This window comes from Moschus berezovskii, chromosome 15 (genome assembly GCF_049115385.1).
Source record: "Moschus berezovskii isolate FMDL1 chromosome 15, NW_MosBer_1.0, whole genome shotgun sequence".
Taxonomy (NCBI): Eukaryota; Metazoa; Chordata; class Mammalia; order Artiodactyla; family Moschidae; genus Moschus; species Moschus berezovskii.
In genome coordinates, this window is record NC_142474.1 from 62,858,236 (window position 1) to 62,870,854 (window position 12,619).

Here is a 12,619-nt window from a genome sequence, read left to right on the forward strand (position 1 = left end):
TCATTCAGCAGTAAATGAGCACCATCTAGTGGCTACTTGTGAATTCATTTAATTTAATACCATTAAATAATATTTGGTTGTGTTTAAAATAATAATGGCCATAATGCAAAAGCATAGTATTTTCTCCTCCTAGATGGTATTTTGTTCCATGTTATTTTCATAGGTGAAGTACAAGAAAGACATTCAGAATATGCATGATCCAGTTTCAGGTCTCCCAAACTTGTTCTTAGACCACGCTTTGAAAGTCAGCAAAATGCTAAGCGGAGTAAGTGGTCGTTTGTTGGCTAGTGTAGACCTGTGACTCCGTGGCGCCCACGTGTCTGAAGTGCTTATGAGCGCACCTGCTTCCTAAGGCGAGCCTGGCCGTCACTGCCCCTTCAGTAACTAACTTCATGGAAACTAGTGTCTGTTGCTTAAATCCCACCCAGGCTGTTGCTTTACAAAGCTGGCTCTTTAATATCTCTTGAATACAAACTTTCTTGTGGAATAGCTACTCTTCCAAGTGTTTATGTGGGCATCCTTTCTGTCTTTCTCCTTCCCCTTTCTTTGTAGTAGATTGAAGTCACTTGGAGGTCAGGCTCTTAAGTCAGCGATCTTTTATTTTATGCAGGCTAGAGCAGAGTGTCTGGTACTCAGAAGGTCTCAGTAGCATAAACGTTATCTTAGTCTGAATTATGTCTTCTCTAAAAATATATCTCAAGAGTGTTTGCACTGCTGTTGTACTTTTAGTCTTGTGAAGGTTTCCGTGTTTTCTTCAGCACAACAAGGAGGGGAGGGTATCCTAATTAAAATATCTGTGTCCGCTGCCCAGTGGCCCATTGCATCAGAACTTGGCTCTTAGGTGCTCTTTCCAACAGTGTGTCTGAACCCTGATGTCACTGGCTCTTATTACTGACGACCCTGGCTCACCTGTGCCTCTGTTTCCTACATGTCAGAATGCCCCATGTCAGGATGATGAACTCTAATTTGACCGCAGGTTATTTCTATGCCTATTTTAATAATGACTCACTCAAAAATTATCCGCATTTATTATATATCTGTCTTGGATCAGGCACAGATTTGATGGCAAAGTATACCGTCAAAGATCGTGAAAAAGTGAAAACAGTCATCTTCAGGAGATGTGCCCACAGTCATGAATGAGAAAACCCTGTAGTTATAACCTGCTTCCCGAACCATTAAATAATGAGATAACAACTTCAGTTCAGGTTTAGAAATGTCTACATTTGGCCTTGATATGTTGAAACTTCTGTTTGTTATTTTGTAATCGTCTTCTTGAAATGTTATCTGTGTGAATTCATATTTATGGAGGAAGTTAATTAATTAATTATCACTGGTCTTTGGAGGAAAAGCAGCCCATTATTCTTTCCCATCTGTTGAGCAGGGATCAAGGTTGGGAGACCGTCAGGTGTAGAATTAGACTAGGTCCTTGGACACTTAATTCCTGCTGTCTTGCCATTTCAATGCTCATCCTCCTCTGTACAGATGCTCCTGTTTCTTGAGCGACTCTTTCAGTTGCACATTTTTAACCACGACTCAGAGGTGTGCTTCTGAAAATCAGTATGTTTCTGAGATCAGAGCCTCTGATTTTTTCATCGGCAGTCTTTGCTTATCCAGCTTGATCATTGCAGTCACGCTTGATCTTGATTCTTCCTCATCCCTGTTTGGGTTAATTTCCTTCGGATGTGAGGATTCATGTATAAATAAGACAGCAAAAAATGTCATGGTCATAATTCAGAATTTTGGGTTACCGTGAAAAATGTAGGCCACTCATAGGCAATATTTCTTTTTGAAAATATTGACCTTTATTTTATAATAGTGGTGAAAAACAGTGATAGTAATTGTTTCTATTTTCTCTTTAAGAAAACCCATCAAATTCATATAATACACTTGTTTTATATAACACTTGTAAAATTTAAAACTTCATTTTTTCTAGATCATATTTTTTCTCCATAGAAAATTGTAACTGACCGGTTGCTTCATGAAGAGAAAATCTGAGTCAAAAAAGGTGTTACTCTGAAGTCTCTACTTATTAAAGTTGCACAGTATTACATTGGTTCAAATTTATTATATGTCAGAATTGCCTTCTTTTAAATTTTAATGTAAAGAGAATTAGAATTTTGTTGATTTATAAAGGCAACGTAATCTTAGTAAAAGATTGAGTAAGAGAATACTTAAACAGGCATTCTACCAGAATTAGTTGTCAGTTTGTTATAAATGGCTGGTTTTTAAAGACCTCTAAATGTCTTTGATATAAATCATAATTTGAAAATTTTTACTGCGTAGAGTAAAATTAGTGCCTTATTAGTTTGTACAACCATACTGATTAAATTGGGGAGGGGAGATATTTTTCTTTGGAAAATAGAACACTGTTAGCTTTCAGTTTTTTTTTTTTTAATAACTTTACATGAATTTTAAAAAGTGTATATTGTGTTACTATGTGTAACTCCCACTAGGAGGCAACAGAGACTATTATATAAGAAAAAGCAAGTATTGATTATTCTTTTGCAGATCTTAGTTCAAATAGGGTGATTTTCTTTGGTTTTTAAAACAGGAGTTTCTGAAATTCTCTGTAACTAAAATAGATCATTAAGTGAGGGGCAGTATTTTTTGTCCTTTTCTCAATCTATAACCATTATTCCAGATATGGTTCTAGACTTTATTAGTTCTGGATTTTAACTTAGTAATGGAATGTATCCTTGCTTGTTACATGCATTTCATACCTATTTTATAAATATATTTTATAAAATTACTTCTAATCAAATCATGACATCTCTAAGTATATTGTTTTTCTTTGAAATTATCTTTTAAAAAAATTAGCAGAGAAGCTAAAATCAGAACTTGTTCTCTTTGGTCAAGATGTACTGTGTGAACATTTTCATGAGCTTCCTGGGGATGCTATTCTCCCTTAACGTATTCTGGTTAGAGTTTGGGCGATACACGTCTTAGTTCCCTAATTGACCGAAAATGCCTTGGGGACCTTGCTGTGTCCCTAGGGAAAGCAGTTTTCCTGTGGAGGCCACTCAGACCTTCCGTCCTTCCCATCCTTGGCGCCGAGGCTTCCTCTTGTTTCACTCTGGATCACTGGAGCATATCTAGGCCTAAGTGTCCTAACTTGTTCCTGCTCCCTTTCTAATGCTGCTTACCTCTCCCTCCACTCTACACTAAATTGCCATTTTGATTGAAATCCTCATTGTCTAAGAAGTGACCAACTCTAGCTTAAGTCTCTGTATACCTGAGTCTTTGAGAATTACCATTTACCTCTAAAAGTCTTTTTAATAAGGCAAAATTACTAACTGTCCAATCTCCAGTGGTAAAAATCATAAAGCAATGTTTGTCTATTTGCTGCCTGCTGTGTTTACACTTGCCAAATTTGGCATTCTTATCCATTCTGTTCTCTTCCAAATTCACCTTTTTGTCTGTATGTATAAAAAGTGTCTTAATCCTTAAAAATTTTCTTCACCTTAAAAATTCAACCAACCATACCCAGATTCCTTGGTTTCTCTTTCAGCCACCTCCTACCTTCTCCTTTTAGGAAGGTTAGTTGAATTATTTCTCTCCCTCTCATTTTCCTTATGATCCATTACATACAACTTTTTTTTTTCCTTTCCTGCCTCCAGCTTTCCTTTCATCTGTTCTTCTTTTCTTTCCTTCTCTTCTTGTAGATGCGGTTATTAATAAAAACATTTCTGTTCTAGGATAAGGGCAAGACAAATTGCCTTTATTTTGCCCACTTTGCCTATTCACACAGGTTATGGGCTTTTCCACTGTCACTTCCCAGTGCTGCAAATATTATGTTGTTTAGAGCCAGTAGTACTCTGCTTCTCTTGAGTGTTTTAGATGCTCTTCACATGGGCCACCTAGAGCTGGTCTATCTCCCGTTGTCGCTTTAGCTCAGGGTCAGTAACCTACATAACCAGCTGACGGCAGATGGGAACTTAGTAGCAGCTTTGCAACTCTTCTTTGCTTGCATTTTTCAGTGTGCCCTCCTAAGTATTAGTTGCTTTAAACAGACTCCTCTATTCTTACTTTATTTTTGTGTTCTTTTTTTTTAGCGAGAATATAGAAAGGTTTTTGAGGAAAACAAAGGCATGTATCATTTTGACGTGGATGCTGCAGAACACCTGCATCATAAAGGCAACGCCATGCTCCAGAGTCAGGTACGAGGCCTCCCCTGCCTGGACTCAGTAACACTCACTGCTGGCACCTCCACCGAGAACGTGCAACCGCTGGGAAGGATGTGCGTCGTGAGAAAAATCTCAGACTCTGTTCTCTCTATATTTATTAGGTTAGGGAAGCTTGAACCACGTTTCGACAGGCAGGCATTTCATATTATAGTTACTATACACAATTTAAAACTTACAAGATATGAGTTAATTAATTAATGGTCAAATCTCATAATAATGAAAACTTCTATATTGTACTGGTCATTTTGAGCTGCAAAAGTATAATTTTCCAGGCATAAAGTTTATTATAATTTTTCAGCTCAGTTGTAAATGTGTTAAAAATGGGAAATTATCTTACCAGTGTATTCTGCCTTAATGTTTCTTTCAACTGTGAAATTCTATGCACTCTCTGAAAGAAACTTTTAAAAATATCTTTTTCCTTGAATACATTAAAGTTGATAGCTTTTTAAATTCTGAATTTCAGTAATTGAAAAAAGATATTATTTCTAGCATCTATTAAGATAAAATTTAAATCACTCTTTTAAATATACCCCGTGGAACATAAATTCCATAATGATTTGATACCTATCTTCATGTATTTAAAAAATATACAAACCAGCTCTCCTTTAAGGTATGAAAGTATACATTTTTTTCTCTTTGCATTTTAATTTTTATTTCATTTCCCCACAGAATTTTACCCTAACGTAGTGTTCACTTTCATAGTTCACTTTCATTGATCATTGTTCTCTAAAACAAAAATATTCCTAAAAACAGGAATTTAAAAATTGTTATATGTCCTGCTACCACAAAGCTCTGAGTTTTGAAAAGATTCTTTTGTATTTAAATACCATTAAAATTATTTTTATTATAATGCAGCTTAAGAACCAATTTTATTAGTAACTTTTATACATAAGGATTTTGGTGAAAATACATATCTCAATAAAATGAATCATGATCAAAACTATGAATTTAATTTAAAAAGGCGTATTGCTAAAAAAACCAACCACTCTTGCAGCTTGCGGAATAAAATTCTAGTTTTTGTTTTCAGGAGATAGAAAATATTGATCACTTTATAAACTGAAATAGATGAAGATTGGTTATAATAAATAATGCATGATATGATGTGATTAAATAATGCTTAGCAAGACTGAAGGAAGTCACTTAAAAGCTCCGCATGTGTGTTTCCGTCAGTGTCTATAGGAAAATTCATCAGTCCCAAAGAACACTGTCCTTCCTTTGTCAGAAAGACAGACAGTCACAGCTCCGGTTTTCTTCTTGTTCATGATTTACTGATAGGCATCAAAGTTATCACAGTGATCTCTCTTTGTTTCTTTTTCCCTCTGTCTCAGCCTCTCTGTGTCTTCTCTCTCTCTCTCTCTATCTATATATGTACCTATACATGTGTGTATATTAATGGCATGTGTGTATACATGTATAACTCACGTGTGATATATATCTGTCTATCCCAGCTGTTTACATATACATGTCCTAGAACTACATTATTTAATTCTAAACCATTCATATCCCTTAAAAACTTTAATATGTTACCTGTTTACTTTCTTTGTATATCATTAACCACAGGGAACCTAGTGATCAACCTAAATGACCAGAATATTGTGATTTTTAGAAAATAGGGTGATCGATTTTGTGCATATAGTTATTTTACTTTGCTCTGTTTGTATAAGGACTTGTGAGCTTTATGTGCCATTTATACTTGTTTTCAATGAAGGTGAAATATAAAGAAGAGTATGAGAAAAATAAGGGAAAATCAATGCTTGAATTTGTTGAGACACCGTCATATCAAGTTTCAAAGGAGGCTCAGAAGATGCAGAGTGAGGTGAGTCTTTTTGTTTTGCTATCAACTGTTTAGTGCAAATTTGATGTTTTGTCCTTGAAAGGAACCATTAGAGTGGTTCAGAAGGTTTAGTGAGTCTGGAGGAAAGTATACTGCACTGGCCAGACCAAGGGATCTGCACTATAGACCCAGGCATCTAGTCCAGGTCATTGATTTTTTCCCCCTGGCCCTCAGTTTTCCAGTGTTTCCCATTTGGCAAATAGGAATACTAGGCCAGGTGAACTCTTGCATTCTGTGATGATAAAATTGACACTTTCAGGCTGTGTCCACGTAAAATTACGATGAGCAGATAAAAACTAAAAGGAAAACAAAGGGCTGGTTCCTTCACTTACCTTTTTTTTTGTAATGAGAATTTGTTAAGTACTTACTCTGTGCTAGGTGACAGGCTGAATGTTTTATATATGCTGGCTTATTTAATCTTCTCAAGGTAATGATCCTAGGTAAGTATATTCCTAGACTGATAATGCATCCACTGAAATTAATTGTCTTACCTAAAATTACATATTTAATAAGTGCTAATGGGTAAGTTGACTCACTGGAAAAGAATCTGATGCTAGGAGGGATTGGGGGTGGGAGGAGACGGGGACGACAGAGAATGAGATGGCTGGATGGCATCACCGACTCAATGGACATGAGTTTGGGTGAACTCCGGGAGTTGGTGATGGACAGGGAGGCCTGGCGTGCTGTGATTCATGGGGTCGCAGAGGGTCGGACACGACTGAGCGACTGAACTGAACTGAACTGAATGGGTAAAAGTCATAAATGATTCCCTTTTTGCTGTTAATTTATTTAACTGATTCTCCCCTACCCCTGGCTAATAATCAGTGATATCAGAAAGTTTCCAGGAAGTTTCAAGACATCAAGAGAAGAGATCAATTATAAGTTGTTTATTTTTTTCTATTTATCCATTTAATTCTCTACTTAAGATAATGCTAGGTCACATCCACATAGTCACCTGACACTGGTTTCTGTCTACACCAGTGAGATTTCTTCTGTTTTTTTTTTGGGGGGGGGTGGCAGTGGGGGTAAGGTTGAGCAGAAGGGAATCAGACACCAGACACAGATGGTTTTGTCTACAGACACATCCAATTTCTGTGGGTACAACCAAGTTTTTACTTCAAAGGGACAGAAGTAGTGGGCAGTTACTATCAGCTAGTTACAACCACAGTGCTAGACTCCAGACATGCTCAATGGGCAAATCTTTTCTAGTTTTTAAAACAACATCAAAACAGGGCAAAATGATAATTTATTTCTTCTTTTTATTTGGCTGCACTGCGGGGCTTGTGGGATCTTTGTTCTCTGACCTGGAATTGAACCCCAGCCTTGGCAGTGAAAGCACTGAGTCCTAACCACTGGACCTCCAGGAATTTCCCAAGAAATGATCATTTCTAGACAGGAAAACCCTCCTAGGAATTTAGTAAACATTACTTGTGCTTTGTTGAAATGTTATGATTCATCTTCTAAGACAAAGGGCATGTAGATTACTGTGGCTTGTTGAATTTCAGAGTTGTTTAATTTCTTCTTCGGGGGAGAGAGGAGAAAATGATTACTTGTATTTTTCATATCTCATATTTTCTTGAGCCAATAAAGGGGAATTTGATCAAGAACGGTTCAGTGACTGTTTTACCTGAGTCAGTAATTTCTTTTTAAGTGAATTGACAGAGCAGGTAAACTTGATCAAAACTCAAAAGGCCTACAAAAACTCACATTTAATGGGGTGGCTCACTGGAATATCTTTTGTTCTAGTCTGTTTGGGCTGCTCTAACAAAGTACCACAGACTGGGTAGCTTAAGCAATAGAAACTTATTTCTCATAGTTGTGGAGGCTGGAGGTCTGAGGTCAGGGTGCCAGCATGCTGAATTCTGGGGAGCAGACTGCTGCCTTCTTGTATCCTCACGTGATGGAGGGCAGGGAGAGGAAGGAAGCAGGCTTGTTAGTGACTCTTTGAAGGACATGAGTCCCGTTCATAGTCGCCCATGTATGGTGGCCTCATCTAATCCTCATCACGTCCTGAAGGCCCCACCTCCTAATGTCATCATGTTGTGGGGAGGTGGGGGTTCGACATAAGGGTTTTGGAGGGACACATTCAGTCCACAGCACCTTGTCTGCATCTTGAGAACAGTCTTTCATGTATCCTTCACGTCACCTTCTTCTCTTTCATTGCTAGTTGCTGTTAGTGCTCATTCGAGTCCGTCATTGCAAGTGCCAGATTTCGAATTAATTTCCCTCTGACTTGTTGTGAGTGATCCACAGCCCAGATAAAGGTTTCTACTTTCACGAGCCATTTGGGTTCTCTGGAAGTTTAAGACTACGTGAAATTGTCAGGTAAATTTACCTGAGAGACACAGGTCTCAAAAATCATGTTCCTTTTCTGACAACGACACGAAGAAGGAGGTACTGGTGTCTCAGGGTTACCCTCCCTCTCTGCTGGCCCTGCTCCGCTCCGCTTCCCTCTACCTCTTCCTCAGCCACAGCAACACCCACGCCGAGGACCCTTGTGCCATTCTGGTCTCATGGTTCCTTGATTTTTTTCCTGTACTAGTTCACTTACTTTCTTCTCACCAAGAAATCCTGGAAGGTAAATGCATGATTAACATATCCTACTGTTGCATTTCTGTATTAGGAATGATGGCAGCTTGTGATCTGAGATATTATGTTAAGGATGGAGTTATTTTCCTGTTAGTAAGAAGACTCAGAGGTGATAGAATTATATAAGAAAAACATCAATTTTGTTCCAGGAACTCTTGTTCTGTTATCTTTTCAACAGTCACTGGTATTTTCTAAATTTAAAATTATGTGGTCTTATTTTACAGAAAGTTTACAGAGAGGATTTTGAGAAGGATATTAAAGGAAGGTCATCAATGGATTTAGACAAGACTCCAGAGTTTTTACATGTAAAGTACATCACCAACCTTCTGAAGGAGGTATGATCTTGCTATTTACTCTATAGTCTACAAAAGAAATAACCCAGAAAATATGCACTAATCAGTTCTCTACTAATTCTCTAATTCAGTGTTTGAGTTTTTCATCCATTACTGTTTCCTTCACTTTGACCATTACTAATAGAATTTTATGTTTTCATTAAAAACAGTAAAGTGTTAATATTTCCATTTAATGTTGAAGGATGAAACTACCCAGATTTCCTTGAAAAACTTGAAAAATACTTTGATTTTATGTTTGGCTTGTAGCTTAGAAACTCTATAAGTAGTTTTATAGCTTTATAGCAGTTAGTTTTTTTAAAAAAATACTTTCAGTGTGGATGAGGTTAGCTTGATTCTTTCAAATTTAATTATCATAAACCACATATTAGAACCAGCTTTTCCTATAACTTCTCTGCAGTGCCCTCATGACATTTGATATCAGAAATGAGGTGAAGTGTGAAGGTCTGGATAAATGGTACATTTATAAGTGGTTTGTGTTCTAAGTAGGGAAAAAATAATATATTTAGCATATACAGCGTAAGAATTCATTTCCATTTTTCATTTTATACTCAGCAGCATTTCCCCCCAACCCCTAAACTTAGTGGTGCATTTTGGCTCACAGTGTTATTAAATTTGTTGAACATTCAGTTCAGTTCAGTTCAGTCGCTCAGTTGTGTCCGACTCTCCACGACCCCATGAATCACAGCACGCCAGGCCTCCCTATCCATCACCAACTCCCGGAGTTCACTCAAACTCATGTCCACAGAGTCGGTGATGCCATCCAGCCATCTCATTCTCGGTCGTCCCCTTCTCCTCCCGCCCCCAACCTTTCCCAGCATCAGAGTCTTTTCCAGTGAGTCATCTCGTCGCATGAGGTGGCCAAAGTATTGCAGTTTCAGCTTTAGCATCAGTCCTTCCAATGAACACCCAGGATCGATCTCCCTTAGAATGGACTGGTTGGATCTCCTTGCAGTACAAGGGACTCTCAAGAGTCTTCTCCAACACCACAGTTCAAAAGCATCAATTCTTCGGCGATCAGCTTTCTTCACAGTCCAACTCTCACATCCATACATGACCACGGGAAAGACCATAGCCTTGACTAGACGGACCTTTGTTGGCAAAGTAATGTCTCTGCTTTTTAATATATTATCAAGGTTGGTCATAACTTTCCTTCCAAGGAGCAAGCGTCTTTTAATTTCATGGCTGCAATCAGCATCTGCAGTGATTTTGGAGCCCAAAAAAATAAAGTCTGACACTGTTTCCACTGTTTTTCCATCTATTTCCCATGAAGTGATGGGACCAGATGCCATGATCTTTGTTTTCTGAATGTTGAGCTTCAAGCCAACATTTTCACTCTCCTCTTTCACTTTCATCAAGAGGCTTTTGAGTTCCTCTTCACTTTCTGCCATAAGGGTAGTGTCATCTGCATACCTGAGATTATTGATATTTCTCCCAGCAATCTTGATTCCAGCTTGTGCTTCTTCCAGCCCAGCGTTCCTCATGATGTACTCTGCATATAAGTTAAATAAGCAAGGTGACAATATACAGCCTTGACGCACTCCTTTTCCTATTTGGAACCAGTCGGTTGTTCCATGTACAGTTCTGACTGTTGCTTCCTGACTTGCATACAGGTTACTCAAGAGGCAGGTCAGGTGGTCTGGTATTCCCATCTCTTTCAGAATTTTCCACAGTTTATTGTGATCCACACAGTCAAAGGCTTTGGCATAGTCAATGAAGCAGAAATAGATGTTTTTCTGGAACTCTCTTGCTTTCTCCATGATCCAGCGGATGTTGGCAATTTGATCTCTGGTGCCTCTGCCTTTTCTAAAACCTGCTTGAACATCTGGGAGTTCACGGTTCACATATTGCTGAAGCCTGGCTTGAAGAATTTTGAGCATGACTTTACTAGCGTGTGAGATGAATGCAATTTTGCGGTAGTTTGAGCATTCTTTGGCATTGCCTTTCTTTGGGATTGGAATGAAGACTGACCTTTTCCAGTCTTGTGGCCACTGCTGAGTTTTCCAAATTTGCTGGCATATTGAGTGCAGCACTTTCACAGCATCATCTTTCAAGATTTGAAATAGCTCCACTGGAATTCCATCACCTCCTCTAGCTTTGTTCATAGTGATGCTTTCTAAGGCCCACTTGACCTCACATTCCAATGGCAAACCACTTCAGTATACTTGCCTTGAGAACCCCATGAACAATATCAAAGGGCAAAATGATAGGATACTGAATGAGGAATTCCCCAGGTCGGTAGGTGCCCAGTATGCTACTGGAGATCAGTGGAGAAGTAACTCTAGAAGGAATAAAGGGATGGAGCAAAAGCAAAACCAATACCCAGTTGTGGATGTGACCGATGATAGATGCAAGGTCCGGTGCTGTAAAGAGCAATATTGCATAGGAACCTGGAATGTTAGGTCCATGAATCAAGGCAAATTGGAAGTGGTCAAACAGGAGATGACAAGAGTGAACGTAGACATTCTAGGAATCAGTAAATTAAAATGGACATGAATGGGTGAATTTAACTCAGATGACCATTATATCTACTACTGTGGGCAGGAATCCCTTAAAAGTAATGGAATAGCCATCATGGTCACAAAAGAGTCCGAAATGCAATACTTGGATGCAATCTTAAAAACGACAGAATGATTTCTGTTCGTTTCCAAGGCAAACCATTCAGTATTACAGTAATCCAGGCCTATGCCCCAACCAGTAACGCTGAAGAAGCCGAAGTTGAACGGTTCTATGAAGACCTACAAGACCTTTTAGAACTAACACCCAAAAAAGATGTCCTTTTCATTATAGGGGACTGGAGTGCAAAAGTAGGAAGTCAAGAAACACCTGGAGTAACAGGCAAATTTGGCCTTGGAGCACAGAATGAAGCAGGGAAAAGGCTAATAGAGTTTTGTCAAGAGAATGCACTGGTCATAGCAAACACCCTCTTCCAACAACACAAGAGAAGACTCTACACGTGGACATCACCAGATGGTCAACACCGAAATCAGATTGATTATATTCTTTGCAGCCAAAGATGGAGAAGCTGTATACAGTTAGCAAAAACAAGACCAGGAGCTGACTGTGGCTCAGATCATGAACTCCTTACTCCCAAATTCAGACTTAAATTGAAGAAAGTAGGGAAAACCACTAGACCATTCAGGTATGACCTAAATCAAATCCCTTATGATTATACAGTGGAAGTGAGGAATAGATTTAAGGGACTAGATCTGATAGATAGAGTGCCTGATGAACTATGGATGGAGGTTCGTGACATTGTACAGGAGACAGGGACCAAGACCATCCCCATGGAAAAGAAATGCAAAAAAGCAAAATGGCTGTCTGAGGAGGCCTTACAAATAGCTGTGAAAAGAAGAGAAGCGAAAAGCAAAGGAGAAAAGGAAAGATATAAGCATCTGAATGCAGAGTTCCAAAGAATAGCAAGGAGAGATAAGAAAGCCTTCTTCAGTGATCAATGCAAAGAAATAGAGGAAAACAACAGAATAGGAAAAACAAGAGACCTCTTCAAGAAAATTAGAGATTCCAAGGGAACATTTCATGCAAAGATGGGCTCGATAAAGGACAGAAATGGTAGGGACCTAACAGAAGCAGAAGATATTAAGAAGAGGTGGCAAGAATACACAGAAGAACTGTACAAAAAAGATCTTCACGAGCAAGATAGT

The 12,619-nt window shown here is 38.5% G+C and overlaps 1 protein-coding gene across 1 annotated transcript in view; it reads left to right on the forward strand.

Annotated features, from left to right (window-relative positions):
• NEBL (nebulette) overlaps positions 1–12,619 on the forward strand; it is a 130,443-nt gene that overhangs the window by 41,774 nt on the left and 76,050 nt on the right. Inside the window, exons 9-12 of the mRNA XM_055428212.2 lie at positions 164–265; positions 4,053–4,157; positions 5,893–6,000; positions 8,832–8,942. Coding sequence (XP_055284187.2) covers positions 164–265; positions 4,053–4,157; positions 5,893–6,000; positions 8,832–8,942 — 426 coding nt within the window. The remainder of the gene's footprint in view (positions 1–163; positions 266–4,052; positions 4,158–5,892; positions 6,001–8,831; positions 8,943–12,619) is intronic.